Source organism: Homalodisca vitripennis, chromosome 5, assembly GCF_021130785.1.
Source record: "Homalodisca vitripennis isolate AUS2020 chromosome 5, UT_GWSS_2.1, whole genome shotgun sequence".
Lineage (NCBI taxonomy): Eukaryota > Metazoa > Arthropoda > Insecta > Hemiptera > Cicadellidae > Homalodisca > Homalodisca vitripennis.
Genome location: NC_060211.1, coordinates 31,329,569 through 31,351,100, shown reverse-complemented (window position 1 = coordinate 31,351,100; position 21,532 = coordinate 31,329,569). Strand labels below are relative to the sequence as shown.

Here is a 21,532-nt window from a genome sequence, read left to right as displayed (position 1 = left end):
ATATTTCTTGTGACTTCTCCCTGTGCTCTGTACTTTCAGTAACCGAGTGCAAAATGTACTCGTACGTATTACATAGTGCAATTACAATGTTACTGTTACTGTTACTGCTAATTGAGTACAAGTACTTTAACATTAGGAACGGCGGTAAACGTGTACAGTATATTTATTGTAACAGTAACATGTAGGCCTACCGGGTACTTTCGGTTTACGATGACTTGTACCCTTAGGACGATGCGTACCTGGTACACAGTATCTTTTGGAGTAGTCCCGAAATAATCAGTTGTTACATTTTACTGCAAACTTTATACAGTCTGAACTTCCACTTTGTGCTCCTTTTATTAGTTCTAAGGAATATAAAATAACCATTTTTGGAGTCAATATTTCAAAATTTCCCGGTGAGGCGCCCCCGGCCATAATACTGGTCTGAGAGTGTTTCCATACCCCCGAATCAATGGTGTCCCCAGAGAAGATTTCGGGATACGCCACTGTGCTCAAGTATTGAAAGAATATAATATTCAATTATATAGAATATAAAGAATATATTCAAATTGAAGGTGTGTCCCAAAACCTTCAGTTTTCCGTTTATCCGTCTGCACGTGTTTTTAAAAAACAAACATTAAATATTTTGAACCAGTTAAGGTAAAGTTATGAAACTTGAGAATTATTGTATTAACCTATGGTAGACCTTTTTAAATAAAATATTAACAAAATCCTTTTACCCGTTTCATAATAGCATCTGGTTAATATTGTTAGTGAAATAACATGTATAGTTATAACAAATGCATAGGATACCAACTATTTAGTCATTTTCATACCAATTCCAACGATGCCTTTAACAAAGAAATCCATCAACGCTTGTAAGCAGCACGATCATTTTATAGGCATGGTTGAACAAGCTGGGAGCAACTAAGATTTTGTCTGTTGAGAGGCATCAGCTGTTTTAAACAGGTTATACAAATTTTAAAAGATACCAGCTATTTTAACATTTTTATGACAATTCCAACAGTACTTTTTACAATGAAATCCGCAACGGATAAGCGAGCACGGCTACTAAAGATGCGCTTTCACAAGCCGGGAGCACTAAACATGTCCCAGTTGAGAGGTATCAGTTGGTTGTTGCTCCTGAAAAGAAATACTAATGTTTTTCCAACTAAGATTGTTATGGCAATAGATTTTTGAAATCAAATTAAAAATTAAAGGTTGGTGCCTGTTATAAATCAGAAGGACTATCCTTGATCTGCACCGAATGTTATGTGTTCTAGTTATGAAGCCAAATTCAAATAAAGGGTCCTATTGATTAAATATGCCAAGTTAAATAGGGGCATTGAGGCTGTCAATCATAGTTTATGAAGTTTAGATGAAGCTTACCACTTTTTAATGGACGCCACATGGTTCACCTCAAAAAACTTTCAACATAGTTTTTAAAAATACATCTTCGGTAAGCTAGTAAATATCTAACAGCTTACTATCAAACATCCTTTACAACAGCGTTTTACTCTATGAATTTAATAATTTCTGCTAAAAAAAAATTGAGCTACAGACTTCAAAAAAAGGCTGTTACAATAATTGGAAAAATTAATTATAGAGTCATCTAGGGAAACTTTCAGGAAGTTGGGATTGCTGACTTTGCCTTGCTTCTATATTCTTGAGGTAATCGTGTACTGGATTTTTATGCGCTTTGGTTGATTCGCGGCAGTGACGTCCATCAATATGACACCAGAGGCAGGGACAACTTTAGACTGTCGTTATCTCAACATCTACCGCAGGAAAGTTGGGGTCAAACTAATCAGTAAACTCCCTGAGAGTATACAAAATTCTGATGACCACAATCAATTTAAAGCTCGTCTCGAACACCCTTTGATCCAACGCATTTTACTCTGTAGATGAATTCATTTAGAGCCGCTGGGATATTTGAAAGTGCTGAATCTGAAGTCACAGTGTTTTGAATGTATGTGGGTACAATTGTGCGTGAATGTACTACCTATTGAATTGATAAATCTTTTGACAATTGTGATACAATTTATACAGTTAAGGATTGCTTAATATATGATCAAACACTCCAATAAATGACAGATTTATATTATTGTGAGGCCTTTCGTGCTCAATGAACACATCGTCAGACCATCACATGTGGGTCTGACGATGTGTTCATTGAGCACAAAAGGCCTCACAATAATAAAAATTTGTCATTTATTGGATTGTTTGATCATATATTAAGCATTTAGTTTCTAATAAGAAGAAGCTGGTAAAATGTATTGTTAAGGGTTGTTATTATAGTTTACTACATGAAGGAAGGACTGGAGGGATCAACAGGATAAGTCCATTTTTAAGAAATTTTTTCAGCAGAGCAAAGAAAAGCTAGGAAACCAATTACGTTATGTATAAATGACTATTATAAAAGTTTATTACAGTGGACGTGTTTAGTTACTAGAAGTGAATGTATCACTGTTGTGTGCTATAATTAGAGAGGCATTGAAAATTAAACAATTAAATGGATTGAGTGAAATATACTGAATAGTATGTTGTTACTGTGTGATACAGGAAAGGATAGATATATTTTCTTTAAAAGATCAGCACCCATTTTAATTAATCAGCATTGCTAAATACAAGACCTATTTTTTCCAAAGAAAAAATATAAAAATTAATTTAAACTTCTTGGTTAGTGTTGATATTATTACAGTTAAAAGCTATTTAACCTAAACACTGGATGTTAAATGATTATGGTATACTTAAACGTCCGACTTTTTGACATTGCTATTTTTTTCTATTCAACGTTGTACTTCTCTTGTATTGATCTCATGGATTAATGCATGTAGTGCAGATTATCTTAGCTAAACACAATCATCTGGAAACCTACATATATCCTACTTATCTCAAGTAGTTATTTGTGAATTATTTTTTGTTATTTTTGCTAGAAAGTAAACCACCCACCTTAACCTAAATGAAAATTGATTTCATTGATTTATTTGTTCATACATTTATTAAGGTCTTAAACTGTATTTTATCATTTCATTGGTAATTGAGCTCTTTATAAAACTTTAAGATTGTCGTCACCACGATGGTCGCTCACTTGTGAAGTTCAGAAACTGCATTAACCTCCATAATGCATAATTTAACAGCTCATGTTACATGCACTTAAACTAAAATAGGTGATGGTTGTGATATGGCACACCAGAGTTTGAAAGAATAGAATATACTTCTTTACAGTAGTATGAATTGTATGGGTGGCGGTAGAGCACTCTTGCGTAAATTTCTGTAACAAATGGAAACATATCAAAATTAAAGAACATTTTATTTAATAATCTCAGTGTTCGATTTTATAAAACCGATAAATTTTAAAGTTAATTCAGCAAATCGTTTTTAGCTAATTTTAAAATAATATTTTAATTTCTACTCATCATAAGTAATTGGACTGCTTCAAAATTCTAGTGATAGCAATGTGAGATTCAAGTAAGGAATTGATTCTCGTAATGAACTATAGTTATTTTTATTAAAAAAGAATAAGATTCTTGATGAATGCCTATATGGCCCCACTTCATCCCGATTCTCCCTGTACACTTTGGGTACAGAGGATTAAAAACAGCTCAACGCATGTACTTGGCAGCTTTGCAGCTTTCTTACAAAAACATATCTTTCTGATCAAGAGTGAAAAAGCGTTAAATTAATAATGAATTAAAATCATTATAATTGATTAATTAAATGTTGCATCTACTTCTAAGGAATAAGTTACGCCACGAAAGCTGACCAAATTAATGTTCAAAGCTGTGATTAATCATTGCTAAAACCAAATGTACACTTTGGGCAATAAGAGATTGTAACATTATGAGATTAGTAAAGATATAAAAGTGACTCATCGATTTTGGGTTATCGTAGAAATCATATTGTGCTACTTGTTCATCAGAGGCTGGTTATCATAAAGCATTCAAGATTCAGAAACAACACTTTTATTCGTCGTTTCTAAGGTAATGCACAACATACATTGTTAGAATATTTGATTTTATACATATTTCTATTGAAATAAATATAATATAATTAAACTTGGCATTGCAGTTGTAAACTAACATTTACAACCATACTACAATAAATCCCTTTACCAAAACCAACCATATATCATTATTATAATGTATTTAAAATAATTGTAGTATATAGTAAAATGGAATTATTATGGATCTTGAGATTTTCTTTTAAAGGGGAGGCTACTTATTATTTAATTCACCTCAAAAGAAGTATATCTCACTACGATAGTGAGAGGAATGACTAGCACAATTAATTTTTTAAATATCTAGTAACTCCATAGAAGGGCATTCATTTTCATCCCCCAGGAACTTTCATATCACCTGGTAAAATGGTTGATTGATAGTTCTAATTTATCACAGTATATGTATAGTATTTACATGTATTTACACAAAATTTTAAAATTCTTGATAAAAATGTATTGTACATATTGTGCAGAGAGGCAATTAGTTTATTTAACTATAAAGTTGCAGTATAAACAAATTCTCACCCCATCATCCTTATAGAGACGTTGTCATTAGATACACTGAGACAATGGAGTATCTTAGGACCCAACAGAACGCAACGAAAAAGGTAGCGCACAGACGGACAAACTGCAGTTTTACTTTTTCACCTTTAATAGTGTTCGTTCTTAGACCAAGAGGCAACCATGTGCAAGGTTTCAAATCTCTAAGACCTTTCTATCAAGAGTTACTACACAGATGGATAGAAAGTTCAAAAGGTCTTTTTATTTTAAGGTCAAAAGGACAAAGAGTACTCTGTTTCTATGTCTGTTCGTATATCTGTGCGATAATTCTTGAAAGAAATGTCCTAGATGCTTGGAACTGATATTAGTTCCTTTTGTTTTAAGAAAGAAGTATATTTCATTTTCAGGTCAAATTATCAATGAACCGGTCTATCTGGCTGACCGTTTGTGCGATAGCTCGATGAAAAGGTTCAGGATACTTGAAACTTGGTACATGGGTTCTTATTGTGGCACTTTATGTGTTTCAATTCACATCGTCCTAACAGAATACTTATTTATTTAAATTAAATAATAATTTAGTAATTTTAGTGTAAGCAGGCACAAGTAAACGTTTAGTAATTTGTAATAACCTTATAACTGCTCTAGTAGCTCTACAATGTACAAGTCTATCTTTGCTCTGGAAGATAATTTCCACAAACTCTATAAATGTTGTTAAACAAATTATAACACAAAAATTGTTAATTATGGTGCGTTAGTTTTTATTAATTATTCCCCCTCTTGTTTCATTGTTGGTATAATTCTGTATATGCAGAGACTAAAACGTTAACTGAAATTTTTATTGTTTTATTACTACTGTCAAGAATTAAAACAATCATTAGTTTTGATCTAATATGTCACATTTATAATAGCAGTATAAAATTACTTGAAATAATTAACTATTCAAAGCCAAAATATTCTACTGCCTTAAACAATAGTGTTTGGCCAATAAACCGAGAATTAAACTAAAATTCTTACAGAGGAAATTTGCATTATATATTATATATAATAACAAATTATATATAAAAATGTTATTATATATATATATATATATATATATATATATATATGTGTGTGTGTGTGTGTGTCTAATATATATATATATATATATATATATATATATATATATATATATATATATATATATATATATCTGACCAGCCACGTGCAGGAAGGGGCCCTCCTACAGGGCTGGGGAGTGGGAACAGGCATCTCCTCGGCTCTGTTTTATCAGCTGTGTGGATCTTATCAGAATCAGAATCAGAAATAATTTATTTCGTTAATAACAAAACGTTACATGAAACAAGTCACATTGTTTAATAAGGAGATAAAATATTGATAATAATAATTAAATAAAATCTCAAATAGTCAACATAGGTTATTTCACATGTTTGTGCAATCTGACAGGAATTCTTGAACAGAATACGGACATTTTTCGAGCAAAATAGTTTTAACGTTTTTTAGAAAACTTTGTGAGCTGGTTATGTTTTTTAGGTGCCGAGGCAGCGCGTTAAAGAGCTGTAGAGCTGAATAGTGCATGCCCCTTTCAAAAATTGTCAATCTATGGATCGGGTAGACCATATTACCCCTGTGGCGGGTATTGTACTGATGTTTAAGAGTGTTCTCTGCAAAAAGATGTGGGTTATTTTTGAAGAAAGTCAAAACTTCAAGTATATAGATACTTGGAAGAGTGAGGAGATTCAGTTGCTGAAAAAAGGGCTTACAGTGAGCATGATTACCCGCTGCAGACATAATGCGAACAATTCTTTTTTGGAATCTAAATACCCATAAAATTTCACTAGAAGATCCCCAGAATCCAATAGCGTATTTCAGTCTACTGTATACATAAGCATAGTAAATTTTAAGGATCAAATATCTCACTCGCGCCATTACACTGCAGCTACTTACCTATTCTATGAATTTTTGTGTGTATGCCTATACAAGCGTAAAATACTAATTGAATAGACTAATGTAGTCATAGAAGTATCCAGGAAGCTTGTCTTTTGGTGTGAGGTTAGCTGCTAAGGGGCAGTGGCCAGGCCAGGGGATAGAGCAAGCGGGCGAGTGCCGAGCAGTGGTGGGGATACTGGAAGAGGGCGGCATCACAGCAGCGGAGGGGTATTTACCCCACCCTACGTGAACTAAAATCGACCAGAGTCTATAAGCGTTTACCTATAGTCAATAGTGCTCTTACTCTATTTAAGATGGCAGGTTACCCATTTAACCATTAAGCTGACTTCATTGATGTTCTAATCAACTGTATCTTAACATGAAAGCAGATTCAGCTGTTTAAACCATGACAGTTAAGTCATGCATATTGTTTGTTAGAATACCGTTTCTCAAATCTAATAATAATTATTGTGTTTATTTTTTTCATCCAAAATAACTTTTTATTTTTATACTGCCTAAATACTTACATCAACTTTTGAGACAAGAAAAATACTTTACTTTCTGAAACTTGGAAAAACTTGCAAATATATGTTAATAGGTTAAGAAAAATGCCACAACTTTTTTATCTCTTGAGCGATTTCAATAAATGAAGTACCGTTTGTTTTAGAATAAGATGTATAAAATTTTTTTATTCTAGTTAATTTTTTATAAAGGAAATACTTTTTTTTCGACAATCTTTACTAGATTAGCATATGTTGATAATTTTAACTTTCTATTCTTAATGGTTGTTTAGAAAAAATATTTATGTATAAAACACAAACATGCTTTGTTTAGATTTGAAGTACATTAAATGGGTAATAAACACACAAATTTATTAAGCGAAACTTTGAGAGAATTCGATTCTGAAGAGAATAATGTAAAATAGGCTAATAATAACGATTTTTGAGACTGCAGACTTATACTGCTCATTGAATTTTTCCATGGATGGTGTACTATTGCTTGATGTTGTGAAACTGGCCTATCCGCAAAAACGTCAAGATTTGCCAACTTGATATGCAATTCTACTCCATAACAACACTTGGCCATACATAGCCGCATTGATTCGAAGAATAATTACACAACATTCATTAGGGGAAAAACTGAACATGTGCCCTTCAATTCCGATTTGACACCCATGTGAATTCTGCATCTTTGGGCCACTTTTAGAAGAATTGAGAGGTCACCACTTAATAACCATGAAAAAGAGTGGAAACAATCATGCGTAATTGTTTACAGATGTGATCAACTTCAATTTTATAATTTCCAATTATGTAGACAATCAAGATGTGCTCAAAATATTGTATTTACTCTACCGTTAAACGTTCTAAAAGAAAAGTCTACTTAGTATTTGATTCACCAGCATACATTGGTAGCAAATGAAAAATATATATTTTGAGATGGAGTTAGGGAATATACTAACAGGGTTCCCACTCAATCTAAATACTCAAATTCACGGCTAATTCACAGGTTTTTCACGGTTAAAAAAATTAAAATTCAAGGTCGGAAAGTTTTCATAAACAACGTTTACCGGTACAAACAAAATCGTGTTGGAGAGGGGCGAAGTTGAGACCGTAAACACTACAGACGCGGCAGAGAGCGGTAAAATACAATATAAAACTTCTTCCCATTTGACTAACGATGTCATTGGTCGTGCAGGAATTGACGGAAACGTCTAAAAGAACGAAATAACAATAGGCTTCGGTTTACGACGCAAGCAATGAGCGGCGAGCGCCGCCCGATTTTTATGTGCGATTTGCTACATAATGAAATATAACAAGGCATAATTATTTTTTACAAAACATCATCATAACAGTCATCAAAGCAATGACAAAGACAAATTTTCAATATAATTAGCATGCACATAGCTCATAATTTTCTTTAACTTACAAGTTTGTTGAAATCTGAAGAGAACTTTGTTGACACAGGTTAGACAAGATGCAGGGTGACAGGATTCGTACGTTGGCTAAGGCTAACTCGTTTGAGTCCATGAAGTACACTTGCGTGATTATTAAATTATTTTCTTGTTTAACACATTATTATTATTATTTCGATCGATTTCTTCCACAGGAAAATTTTCACATAATCACAGGTTCACATTTAATTAGTATACATAAGAAAAGGCAATTTTATTGAAATTAAAATAACATATAAACGTTAAATGTATAAAAATTATATACAACTTGTTATAAGAAAAGTTATTTGGTACCAGTTTTATACAAAAAAAAATTATATTTGTACACATAAATAAATAAATTGATAAAATGTCTAGAATAAAAGTGAATTACGATTTGCACTTTTTGCTAAGTTCCTGTATCTTATCGTCTAACTCAGCTGCCCTTTTCCTGGCGTCGACAAAACCTGGAATTTTTGTGCTTCCAATTCTTTTTTATTTCTATTGCAGCTTGCTTCCTCTCTTTCTCAGAATTAATTTTGTCTTTCATTTCTTCTCGTTGTTTTGCCAAGTGCTCCGAGTAGTGGGCGTGGGAATTTTTGGCAGCATGAACTAATTCATTAGTGATTTCCATTGCCTCCAATCCTCCTGCTGCTGATATGCCGTCACAAACTTTTCTCAACGCGACTAAACTCTCCTCCTTCAAGTTTTTCAACTATACACTGTTTTGTTGACAGAGAAGCCTCTTTCAACAGAAGAATTTCCGTGAGAAAGTGTCAGAATGAGTTGAATGAAAAGCTTTAAAATCTTTATAATCAATTCTCACACAATAAGAATAAGATTGGAGTGCCGAGCTGGGGAAACAAATCTTTCATGTTGAGACATGAAACCAGCTGTTGTCCGAGGATGGGGGAGTGGAGTACAACGATATACCCCTCCCCTTCCACTCTCATTGACAGTAGACAACAAAGGTTATTTTTACCATAACATCGCTGCACCACATTACAATAAATGAACCTTGTACGATATATTTTTCATCTGCATGAAATGATTAATAGCGTTTAACGTAGTCGTATGGAACCCGACAAAATTATACTTGGACGACTTCCTCGATTTGTAGTTTTGTAGTAATAAAGCTTAACACTACAAAGTTACTTGACGTTTGTTTGTTTCCTGGTTAGAAAAAATGCAATGGTTTTTTTTCTAACGTTTTTCTAACATGACGTTTCATTTGTAATATGTTACTAATACATTATACAATTTAAACACACATTCACCATAAAAGATTATAAACCGTGTACACTCGTAATATCCATGCAGCTTAGGAATCATAAAAAATATTATTGATAAGGAAAACGCATATCACTACCGTTTAATATCTAAAGAGATGAAAAATAAAATTGTTTTTCTCAAACGACCTTACTGATAATTAAAACAGTTATATAGGCCTATAAAGTTATGGTCTCGCTGCGTTAATTGATATGTGTCGTGTAGGTTCTGCTCCGTCACATTATTATACTATTTTATTTACGCAAGACCCTAAATTAATTCAATTTATTGTCCACTCATAAATTAAAATTTTTTTATAATTATTACATTGTGTTAACAGTCATTACACACAACGATATAGATTATCGTACTGAATAGCATTTTTCCTCATTAATATTTAAATAAAATAAGGGATTTAATAGAATGAAATTAAGTTAAAATGTAATTTAAATTCCTTACATTAGATTAAGGATTTGTATACTTTTTTTTATTTTATGAAAACAATAATAGACTATATCTGATACAATAAAACTCCAATACGAAAAGTGTTTACATTAAACGACAATCTATCAAGTAATTAAATTGTGTTATTAATCTCGCGTTCAATCAGAGAATGCCTTGTTTACAGCCGCGTAGCGTAGCCAAGGCCCGGAACCTGGCGACAGACAAAGACAGGCCTCACGTGATTTGAGCCGGAAGCGTCATCTCCCACCGGCCCTTCCTTTTCCTCATTTGTTTTATAAACCATATTATCAGTAAAAATCGCTCAGATAGCAAAGCACCTGTCAAACTTCGTGGTCTATCCCCTACATTGCGTGCTACTTTTTACTTTGCAATAGCGAAGGTCAACTTTCCCATATGATCGTCTGAACGACGACCCGTGTTGATTTTATTTATTCAAAAGTTGTAGAGATTTTCACGGTATGTAAACAAAATTCACGGCTTATTTAAGGTTTTTTTCACGGTGAACGAAATTCACGGCTTATTCCCGGTTTCACGGTTTTTTTCACGGTCGGGTGGGGACCCTGACTAAATATGTGAGTATCTGTAAAAGGTATATTGTAAAAATATAAAACATTTTATATTTTATGAAAATAATTTTTTTATTTTTACTATTTTATTAAAACAAATATTAACAACTTGTGACAAATATTAAAGTGTTTATAAAGCTAATATAGCTAACAAACATAGTAAACAAATTAATGAAACATGCCTTAATATAAAAAATACACATTATATGCAATGCATTTAATAATAATAACTTACACAATTTATTTACATAATTCAACACAACTGATAACGGATGGTAGTTCATATATTTTCAGCATAGTATGGGTCCGGAACACTATGGGATATTTCACTCCATAGTTCACATACTGAAATATAAACAAAGTGTGGTTAGCATATAAATTCAAATAATTACACATCATTTACCGTACCAGACATTATAAACAGTTTGTTTGTAATGTTATTTCAAATTCAAACCTTTTTATTCAAGAATAACCATTTGTTTACAAGGCAGTTATTTTTTATCCCCTCTAGCCGAAGCTATTTGAGAGGAAAATCTAAGAAGAAAAACACATAAACACATACTACAACTATTAATTAAAAATACAAACGTGGAGATGAAAATTCGTATCCAAAATTAAAATTCCAAATACATTGTATCATTATACATTAATAACTTTATAAACAACAACAAACATTATATGTATGTATGTGTATATATATATATATATATATATATATATATATATATATATATATATATATTTTACATGTAACAACATATAATTTTACATATTTTTACAATTTGCTATATTATATTTACATACCAGAAAACCCAAGCAAATAAGGCATGAACATCTGAGAAGTACATAAAGAAAACTTTTATTTTAAACTTAAAAATTGATTAGAGTATTCGGCCATCTTAAATCATATCATGACTGGATTGAGTATTATTATACACACTTATACATACTTATGTGTAATGTATATTTTTCGATGTGATAATTGAAAAAAATATTTAGAACATAAAACATGAGACTTAAAATAAAAATTATATAAATTCAAACGTTTAAAGTATTTCTTGTTCTGGTGATACAACAGACTTCATGGCACCGATATGTCTACTCATCAACCACTGAAAAGGTGAAGCCATGGCAATCTCTGTATGGAAATGTAACAAAATAAGATGATAACAAAGATAGGAGTGGAAACAGTTTATTGGTTCATCTAAATGAATTTCTTAATTAATTGCATTTAATTTGTTTTCTGGCAACAATGTGGTTCTTTATCAGGACCACATCTGAGTCAGGACATTTAGACCACACTATAGATGATGTAAGCTTCTAAGTAGTACTTTTTGGTGATAGTTTGGCACACAGGTACATACTCATGATGAACAATTCCATTATAGTAAAAAAACACAGTCAGCACATCTTTGATTTTGCTTTGATCTTGATGTACTTTTTTCAGATGGAGTGATGTTGCATGTTACCAATTGAGAGACCACAATTTGTTCTTACACATACATCCATGATTCAACATCTGTTACAACATTTTGAGAAAATTAGTGCATTATGACTACACTCTAACAATTCCTTAGCGATTTCATACAGCGATTGGTTTTGTTTTGCTGGCTAGTTCTTAGAAACAAATTTTGCAGAACTGTACGCATGGCCAAATCTTCTGTTAAAATTGAATGAACTGAACCTCTCCTAATGATTACTTCTGTACATAACTTGCGGACAACAATACATCGATAACTTAATCATTTTGACTTGTTGCTGGTCTTCTAGAACAAGATTCATTGTCCACTGAAGTGTGGCTATCTTTAAACCAGTGTCACATTTAAAACATTTTCTCAGAATGTGGAATCTTGGAGCATTGGAAAAAAGGTTTATTGTACTATCATTAGTATAAACGAATACAACATTTTCCAATATTTGTGAAGTGCCTGATGATGGAATCTTTGATTCAGAAAGGCCTTGCACAAAATAAAAATTATATTGGAAAATGTTGTATTCGTTTATACATTTTCTCAGAGTCTGTTGAATTTTTTGAATGATTTCATTTTAGGAATTGCCAAGTTTCTGACAAAACTTTAAGCAATATCACTGTTCTACATACTGCAAAAATAAAAATGCGATGAGTACCCAGTACATGGTTTGAGGTTTAACGATGTCAAAGTCACGTGACCAGATTATACATATACTGTATACTACAGTTGACTGCACCTATCTGCCAGCACGTACTTCACTTCAGCCTAAGGTCAGATATTTTTTAACACACTTTGTAACTTTTATTAACCTTAAAAGGGTTTACTTGATTGTAATGCTTATAAAATATTAAAACTTAAAATAGTATAAACTTCAAAGCATTCAAAATTTCAGTTTAACAAAATCCCCTATAATTTTGTCACAAAAAATCTAAATGTTTTAAATTTTAGAACAAATCCTTCATTAGGAAACCGGAGGTAATTAAGAAATAGAAGTTCTCACTTTTTAAAATAAATAATATATCAGTACATTTTTGTATCAAAAATTTTTTACAATTTTTTAAAATTTTATCAAACAAAGAAATAGGCCCAACTGATCATACTGTTTACAGCACGTTATTAATCTTACAAAACCAACAACAATTTTATCTTGTGTAAAAGTGTACTTTACATCTCCAGTTGCGTTCTGAGATTTTACTGAGTGAAGGATACTTACAGAAGCTGTCCTTCTCGCCCTCTGCTGTGATCACATCCAGACAATGAACCAGCCCACGATAGGATGACAGGTAGTGTTCCTCCAGGGTCTGGATGTCAGAGTCACTAAGAGAGTTATCAGCTTCCTTCCGCCAGTGTACACTCAGGGAAGAACATAACCTCAACAACTGAAACGAACACATTGTCCGCAATAAGAACAACAATAAGAATATGTTCTATCTTTAAATATGAATATGCTTTGGTATAACACATTAGCCAAACGCTTATTCTATCTTTGTTGTGTTAAATGTCCCCATTCAAATTCGTTTCTTTCTGTACTCTGACAATGTTAAAACTTTGACTGTGTTCAATGTTTTAATATATACGAAGTTCTGCTTTGTAAATTTATAGTGAAACTGGTCATCACAAGTTTATAATATTATTGGTAATAAACAGCACAACAGTGAAGTTAAGTAATAGTTTTTTCATTGAAAGTTTGTATTAGTTTAGTTTACTTTAAACCATTTGAATAACATATGGAGCTATTTATATTTAAAAATTACTGAAGGAAACAGGATTTTTCCGGATATTTGCCATTGCTTAGTTACACACAAAAATCAGTAACACAATCCTTCCATCGTCAAAAAAAACTTTAAATAAAAATTAAAGTTATATACGAGTAAGTTGAGAATCGTAAGTAAGATTGAAACGTTTTAAAGTCTTGCAAGTATTAATAATTCTTACTTAACCCGTTCTTAAATCATTTTGGTGTACAGATTGATCCAAATTATAAAACTGAAGGTTCTACTTTAAAGTTACTTATAAAAGCAGATTAAAAATTTACACTGCTTGATTAGTAAATTACTGTGCAAAGAGTAACAGCAAAAGTATTATCTAATTTGTACTGCGGGTGACGTTAATGATTAATTCAAACCACATACCGCCTCGGAGATAAGATTAACATTGTTAAGCATCCAATGAACAATAAATAAACTGTGAATATGAAGTCATAACATACCCGAAATTGGCTTGACATTGTGACATGGTAGATGAAGGAAAAAACAGAGAAACGGACATTAATAGAGCACAATGAGCCATACTCTTTCAGACTAAAATCCGAGGTATAAGTGAGTGCAATGAGCATTTGTTGGTTAGACAAATATTTGTACTGCATTGAGCTAAAGTTGTTTGTGCTGTATTATTAATTGTTCTTTCTGCATTTCACGGCACCAAAACTTACGTTTGTGTTGTATCATACCAAATTTGATCATCGCTGCATTTCTCCTTGATGACATGTTTTGCAAAATGGAAAGCGGAGATAAATAAACGTAACATCAAACAAAAACTGAGTCACAGTTGTTATACAGAAAGAAAAATAATTTTTTTTTATAGGTAAAAAATGGATTTCAAATATAAACAACATAATATAGTAACAGCTCAGCAGTTGTCAAAGTTAATGTATGTTTTTATTAATCACATGTGTTCGCCACCTACATGATAGTACTGACAATATTACCTTCATTATGTATGTCTCCACATGGGTTTTCTTGTCTTGAAGGCAGTGGATTTTAACTTCACCCAGAAATTTCACATGGGCTGAAACAACAAGTATTTGTCAAATTAATGTTTTCGCTAAAACTAACCACTTTTATTAGCGAAAAGTAGCCAACTTCATAATGAGTAGTGTAAGAATTCATAGAATATTTCAAATATGTTATTATATTTTCCTATAATCAGATTTAACTTAAATATAATCTTCATTTGTTAGGTAATGTAAATAATTGTACAAGTAAAAATCGTAACCAGAATCCAGGTTATAGCTTGTATTTTACCATCAGCTCAATTTTCAGTTTTTCTAACACAATACGATTTCAATCTCTACAATTCCATGTCAAATTTACAACCTTGATCTGATTTGAGGTATACCATATTTTACAACATTGATCAACCAAGGTTTTAGCCTTAACATGTTAAAGGTCAGACGTTAGAGTTTATTTAATAGCCCAACTGCTGATTGCTGTATGTTATAGTTCAGAATGTAGATTAAGTTAACAACCCCACATTCATAGTGTCATATTATGTAGTTAAAATATCGGAGTTTATTTTATTATTTGCCTCGAGTCGTTGATGCTATACGTCAAAGCTCAAGTGTGGATGTGTCGTATGTAGATCATCTCATTAATTTAATACGCCAAAGGTCGGTTGTCATGAGTAGAAAGCCTAGATATGAATTGTTAGGATATCAACCTCACGAGGGTAAGTGAAGTAAGTTTAGATGTATTGGTTAAATTTAACTGACCATTTTGTAAATGTTTTAACACGTAGTTCACTTTTAAACCGCCCACTTAGTCCTGAGTAGGTGGTTGTGTACGTAGTTTAAGTGTGTGTCATATACGCTTAGCACAGTCTCCATATTCCAGTATACTCAACACTATCAATATATGTATACTTTGGGTGTTTTAAAAAGTTATCAACACTTTAGTTTACATCAGATTTCACAAATCATAGACTCGTCCAATTCAAACGCACTAGTTTTGAATATTTTCTCAAAGTTACGACTTATTACAAATAGAACACACATATTAACGTCTGTACACAGTTTGTAACTTTAAACCACTAATTCTCTCATTTTAATATATGATTGAGTTTAACTTAAACATGTGCTGTTAGTGAACAATTTTTTCCAAAATTTATACTTACTTATGTTTTAATTTATTACAATACTTTGCAATCTCATGATGATAAGTAAAACCGTAATGGAGTATAAAAGTTGAAAATTTAACCCTCTCTCAAACAATCGTCCCAAATTGCACAGACAGAAAGTCTCATGTTAAAGTTCAATTGCTGTTCTCTGCTTGTGCTGCCATCGTATTGTTACTTTTGGAACTGATAATGGAAATATCTATTGACAGTATTGTTGTTGTTAATTGAATGTTTTTATGCCTAGAGATTCTATCTAGGAGTAATGTATGAAATTTTTTATTCATTTCCTCATTGACAGTGACTTGTTTGTTTCATCATAATTTCTTCTAATTTGTGCTGCTATCTTACAGAATTACTAAAACTATTTATAACTTTCAGCAAATACTGTTTTACTGAAATATTGTTATGTTCTTTTCACAGTTATACGTAAAAGACAAACAATCTGTATTTTTCTATGACAAAGCAACATTTCTTGTACAAACAAATTTTTGTTTGTATTTAGTTTACCTCATAGGCTTAATAATTTTTCAAATACCGTTTAGAGAATTTAATAATCTTTATAACAGTGAATAATGTGTAACAGTTTTGTTCAAATAGAGATTTTAAATAACAGAAATGTGAAAATGTTCTTCCGAGGCAGAGCAGCCGAATTAATTCACCTAGCAGGGCTAGAAGCATGTGACGGTAACTAGACCGGGAGATGGTTAAATACTTAAAAATTGAAAGACCAGTCGTACCTTGAATGATGTTATCAGTGGAGTCGGCAAGGAGGATACTCTGTTCTAGATGTGCAGAGAAGCTGTGGAGCACCTGGCTCATGAAGTATGAGTGCAGGGTGTTGGTGCTGTGGTACATCCACAACTTTAGCACCTGCAGGCGTCTGGTTCTCAATACATTGCTGCTTGTCGACAGGTCTGGACATGTCCACAATAATGAGTTCTAGGCAAGTAGTGCTTTAAACAAGAAGATATAACTCTACTAGCAATAGAACTTTAAACAGACTCACCTGAGAAGTGTAGGCTGGCAAGTGTCGAGGAGGCATACTTGAGGTACAAGAGAAACCTGAACACCTTATTGTAGCAGTCTATGGTATCTTGTGAGATGATTGTGCTTACAGGCCAATCCACCTTAACAAACACATGAATGCCTCAATTCAATTACACTGATGTTTAGATAACAAATAGCAATCAAATTTAACCCTTCCCACGCCAAAATCAGATAAATTATAATGGTAGACTTTGACAAAAACGCCAAATACAGTTATATCCAATATTATGGATTATGTCTCTTGGGGAGTTAAGGCCTTTGAAATACCCAGTGCATGCTCTGTGCTTATCATGGTTGCCAAGGAAGTATTTATAAACAACCTTCACTCTTCGGTAGGGAGAGGGGAGCGCCCTTTGTCTACGACCACCTGCTTGTCAGTTCTGCGTCTCTTACAGACCAACAAACCAAACATATCAGTGGCATGTATTACTGCTTTCTCAGTTGTCACGAATGCGCATCTAAAATATTGGTTTTAATTTCTAATCAAACAAATCAATAAAGCATTCCTAATTATAAACCAATACACCAATACAATGGAGTTTCGAAGGACTCCAGAAGAGAAAGAGTTAATGCATAGATGGACAGACTCTCCTTTCATCTTTTGACCACAAAATCAATAGGGCTTTTCCTTCAAACAAGAGGAACCCATGTACAGTACCAATATCCAAGTCTCCAGGACTTTTCTATCAAAAGTTATAAAACAGATAGGAAGACAGACTCCTCTTTAACCTTAAAATAAAAGCCTTCAATGGACCAAGAGGAACCTACACACGTTTCATGTCTCTAGGACTTGTCTATCAAGAGTTATCGCACAGATGAACAGACCGAGGGACTTGTGACTCTGAAATCGATAAAGTTCTTCTTTGGATCAAGAGGAACTATGTAACACGTTTCATGTCTCTAGGACTTGTCTATCAAGAGTTATCGCACAGATGAACAGACCGAGGGACTTGTGACTCTGAAATCGATAAAGTTCTTCTTTGGATCAAGAGGAACTATGTAACATGTTTCAAGTCTCTCTAAAATCTCACGAATCAGAACTTGTCTATCAAGACTGCACAGTTGGGTAGGCAGACGGACAGATAAACACACTGCCTTTTGGCCTGTAAATTAATAGAGGTTTTACTCGGACCAAGAGGTACCTATGTACCAAGTTTCCAGTCTCTTAGACCTTTCTATCGAGAGTTATGACACACACAGGCAGACAATGATATCCGTTCAAGAAGGCCTTGTTGGATACTTAATAACTTTACTTATTTATTTGCTATGTACGATCAAGTGATTTTGTAATCACCAAATAAAATTACTAAAAATTATGCCAACACAGATATTTTTTACTTCTAACAAGAATTGCAGCCGTTATCATATAGTTTTAAAATAATTAATTGCTAAAATGTGTATAAAATAATTATGAAAATCTCACATCAGTTATTACATTTTATATCTAAATATTTAAATGTCTGCACTTCTGTATATTGAATCTGTTTGATTTTTAATGCTATCTACAGAATACCCAATACTGATTTGCTTATTACTTTTATGTTACTTCTTTATATAAATATTGAATAGCATAGCCACATTCAAACTTTTTTTATCTTATTCTGTATTCTATCTGAATTTTGGCCAAAAAAATTGCACAAAAGTGTGATGGCAGTTCACTACAATGACAATTGAAATTTATTTCTTGGTTCTCACGAATCTTAAACATAACAGTATATTATGCAATTTATTTCATCACTAATATTATTATTTTACATACTAATACTACCTTTATATTAATAGATTATAGGCCTAAATCATAATGAATAAACTTTCATGTGTATAATAAAATAACTAACAAATAAATAACAATATAAACACAATAATATACTAAAAAATATAACAACGGGAACAAATTATTAAATTATATCAACAGTAACAGCTAATCATAAAATCTAAAAAAGTTATAAATTTTAAAAGCATAAAAAGTTAAACTATATAAAAATATTAAGTACTACTTTAAAATAACCAACCACAAATGCTAAATTCTTTAAGACAATAATATACATTTTCTTTCAACCAATCTCCAACAGCAAACTTAAACCTATCATTACTAACCACCTGAACCTCTACTAGCAACCTATTAAAAAGTATATTTTCCTTTAAAAAGTTACCCTTTCTTGTTTTTTCTAATCTCATTAATGATATTTGAAGCCTATGTGCATTTCTTGTATTTTAATTATGTTTATCACCTCTTATTTTCTATTCATTTAGGTTTTCTATTGCTTTAACAAGGCTGTAAAAAATGTAAATACAAGGCAATGTCATGATATTGAGTTCTAAACAGTTAAATAATGAAAAACGAATACTTTCTGTTCAGTCATCATTAACTAACGAATTAGCCTGAAACCACTACATTGTCATTCTTAGAGTTCTGCATTGATCTGATAAGAGGTTTTCATAAACATTATTACTATTTACAAGAGTTGTATCATCAACATAAAGTACAGAGTTACATAAAATATTGCTAGCAGAGTCATTAATTGCTATAGCAAGAAGAAAGGGCAAAGCACAGAGCTTTGAGGCACTCCAATTTCAACTGTTTTAAAGTCTGATTTGTTAATGTTAATGCCTTGAACCACCATTTGTTGTTTATTGGTAAGATAAGAGGATCAAAATTTCAGTCCATTACCTTCAATTCAATAACGTTTAAGTTTCTCCAAGAGCAAATCATGTGAAATGTAATCAAAAGCCTTAGTTAATTCAATCAGCGTAGCAGACTACAATTTTATTTTCAAAGCTTAAAATAATACTGTTCACTACATACTCAATAGATTATTCATAGAAATAATCATATATTCTTAACTCTTTAAAAATAATGTATCTGCACTCAAGAGAAAACACGAGTTGTACACTGTCCTTACCCTATAAGCCAGTGAAATTGCAGGTATGGCTCGATGTACATCATCTGTCCTTTCAGCACCTTTCTGGATGAGCACCAAGAAATGATTTCCAAACCCAGGATAGAATTCCTCAACACACACCTGTAGCTGTGCACTTAGGCTTAGAGAGTTCTTCCATGTGCCTGCTTCTATCTATAACATAACATTTGATCACACAATAGATAATGTACACAATTTTAAATTGTTTTCTAAACTAAGATGTGGTTAACCCTGAAACTACTGGTCAATTTTCTCTTGGTGGCAGTGTTTTATTGTATCTTCTAGGTCATCTCATATTTATCCATTTTTGTAAGTGTAGTAAATTATAAAATAACCTAATCATACTACATACAGGCTGTTCAAAAACGTGGAGAAATATGAAAATTCAACAAAAAAGTTCTTTGTTTGGCATCTGTATTTATATTTTTTTAATCACACCTAAGAAAGAGTTCAAGTTACAGTATTACGAGGGGTATCCAAAAAGTAAGTTTCCATTAATTATGAAAAAGTTAAAAAGACTCAAAAAATAACTGAAACACATTTATTCAACTTTTTACATCATACCTTATTTTTCTACATAGTTACCATCCCTTTCTAAGCACTCTTGGTATCTAGGAAGTAGTTTTTTTATTCCAGCATCACAAAATTCACCCGCTTAATTTGTAAGCCAAGTAACCACCTCATTTTGAAGGTCATCGCTGTTGGCAAATCGCCGACCGCCAAGGTGTCTTTTCAGCTCCGGAAACAGATGAAAATCGCTAGGCGCAAGATCTGGTGAGTATGGAGGATGACCAAAAACATCCCACTTAAATTTCCTCAAAAGTTCCATTGTTGCACGAGCAGCGTGTGGTCGGGCGTTATCTTGAATAAGCAGAACCGTGCGTGACAAAAGTCCGCGCCGTTTATTCTGTATTGCCCGCCGAAGTCTGGTGAGAACTTCACAATACCTTTCTGCATTTATGGTTTCGCCACGAGGAAGATAGTCAATCAATAACACTCCACGGCAGTCCCAAAAAAACTGTAGCCATTACCTTTCCTACCGACTCAAAAACTTTGGCTTTTTGAGGAGCCGCCTCTCCTTTTTTTTGCCACACCATACTCTGGCGTTTGGTCTCTGGAGTTGAGTGGTGAATCCATGTTTCATCACCAGTGACTATTCTACTGAAAAGGTTTTCATCTTCATCGTCAAACAATCGCAAGAAAGACTGGGCAGCAGCCATTCGTTGTTGTTTATGGGCATTGCTCAATAAGCGAGGCACCCATCTTGCACACACTTTTGCAAGCTGAAGATCTTCTGTCATGATATTGTGCACAGATGACCGGCTAACTTCAACACTTGACGGCAGTTTATCCATAATTTCATCGAGAGTCACTCGCTTATCATTGTCAATAACTGCTCGTACAGCATTAATGACGTCAGGTTGCCGAGAATTGGCCGGTCGGCCACTACGCTCATCGTCATGAACATTTTCTCTTCCTTCCAAAAACATTGCACGCCAACGACGGACCATCTGAACGGACATAACATGTTCACCATACACTTGACACAACTGACGATGAAT

General features: G+C 32.7%; 1 protein-coding gene across 2 annotated transcripts in view; it reads right to left on the bottom strand.

Annotated features, from left to right (window-relative positions):
* Positions 1 to 3,072: 3,072 nt before the first annotated feature.
* LOC124361929 (gamma-tubulin complex component 5) overlaps positions 3,073 to 21,532 on the bottom strand; it is a 55,196-nt gene continuing 36,736 nt past the window's right edge. Inside the window, exons 13-19 of one of the 2 annotated variants that reach the window (XM_046815994.1) lie at positions 19,953 to 20,123; positions 17,009 to 17,129; positions 16,740 to 16,916; positions 14,816 to 14,895; positions 13,322 to 13,487; positions 10,872 to 10,981; positions 3,073 to 3,253 (exon numbers count right to left, since the gene is read on the bottom strand). In XM_046815994.1, coding sequence (XP_046671950.1) covers positions 10,917 to 10,981; positions 13,322 to 13,487; positions 14,816 to 14,895; positions 16,740 to 16,916; positions 17,009 to 17,129; positions 19,953 to 20,123 — 780 coding nt within the window. In that variant the 3' untranslated portion in view covers positions 3,073 to 3,253; positions 10,872 to 10,916. Of the gene's footprint in view, positions 3,254 to 10,682; positions 10,982 to 13,321; positions 13,488 to 14,815; positions 14,896 to 16,739; positions 16,917 to 17,008; positions 17,130 to 19,952; positions 20,124 to 21,532 lie in introns of those variants that run through there. The other variant, XM_046815993.1, reaches the window with a different exon arrangement.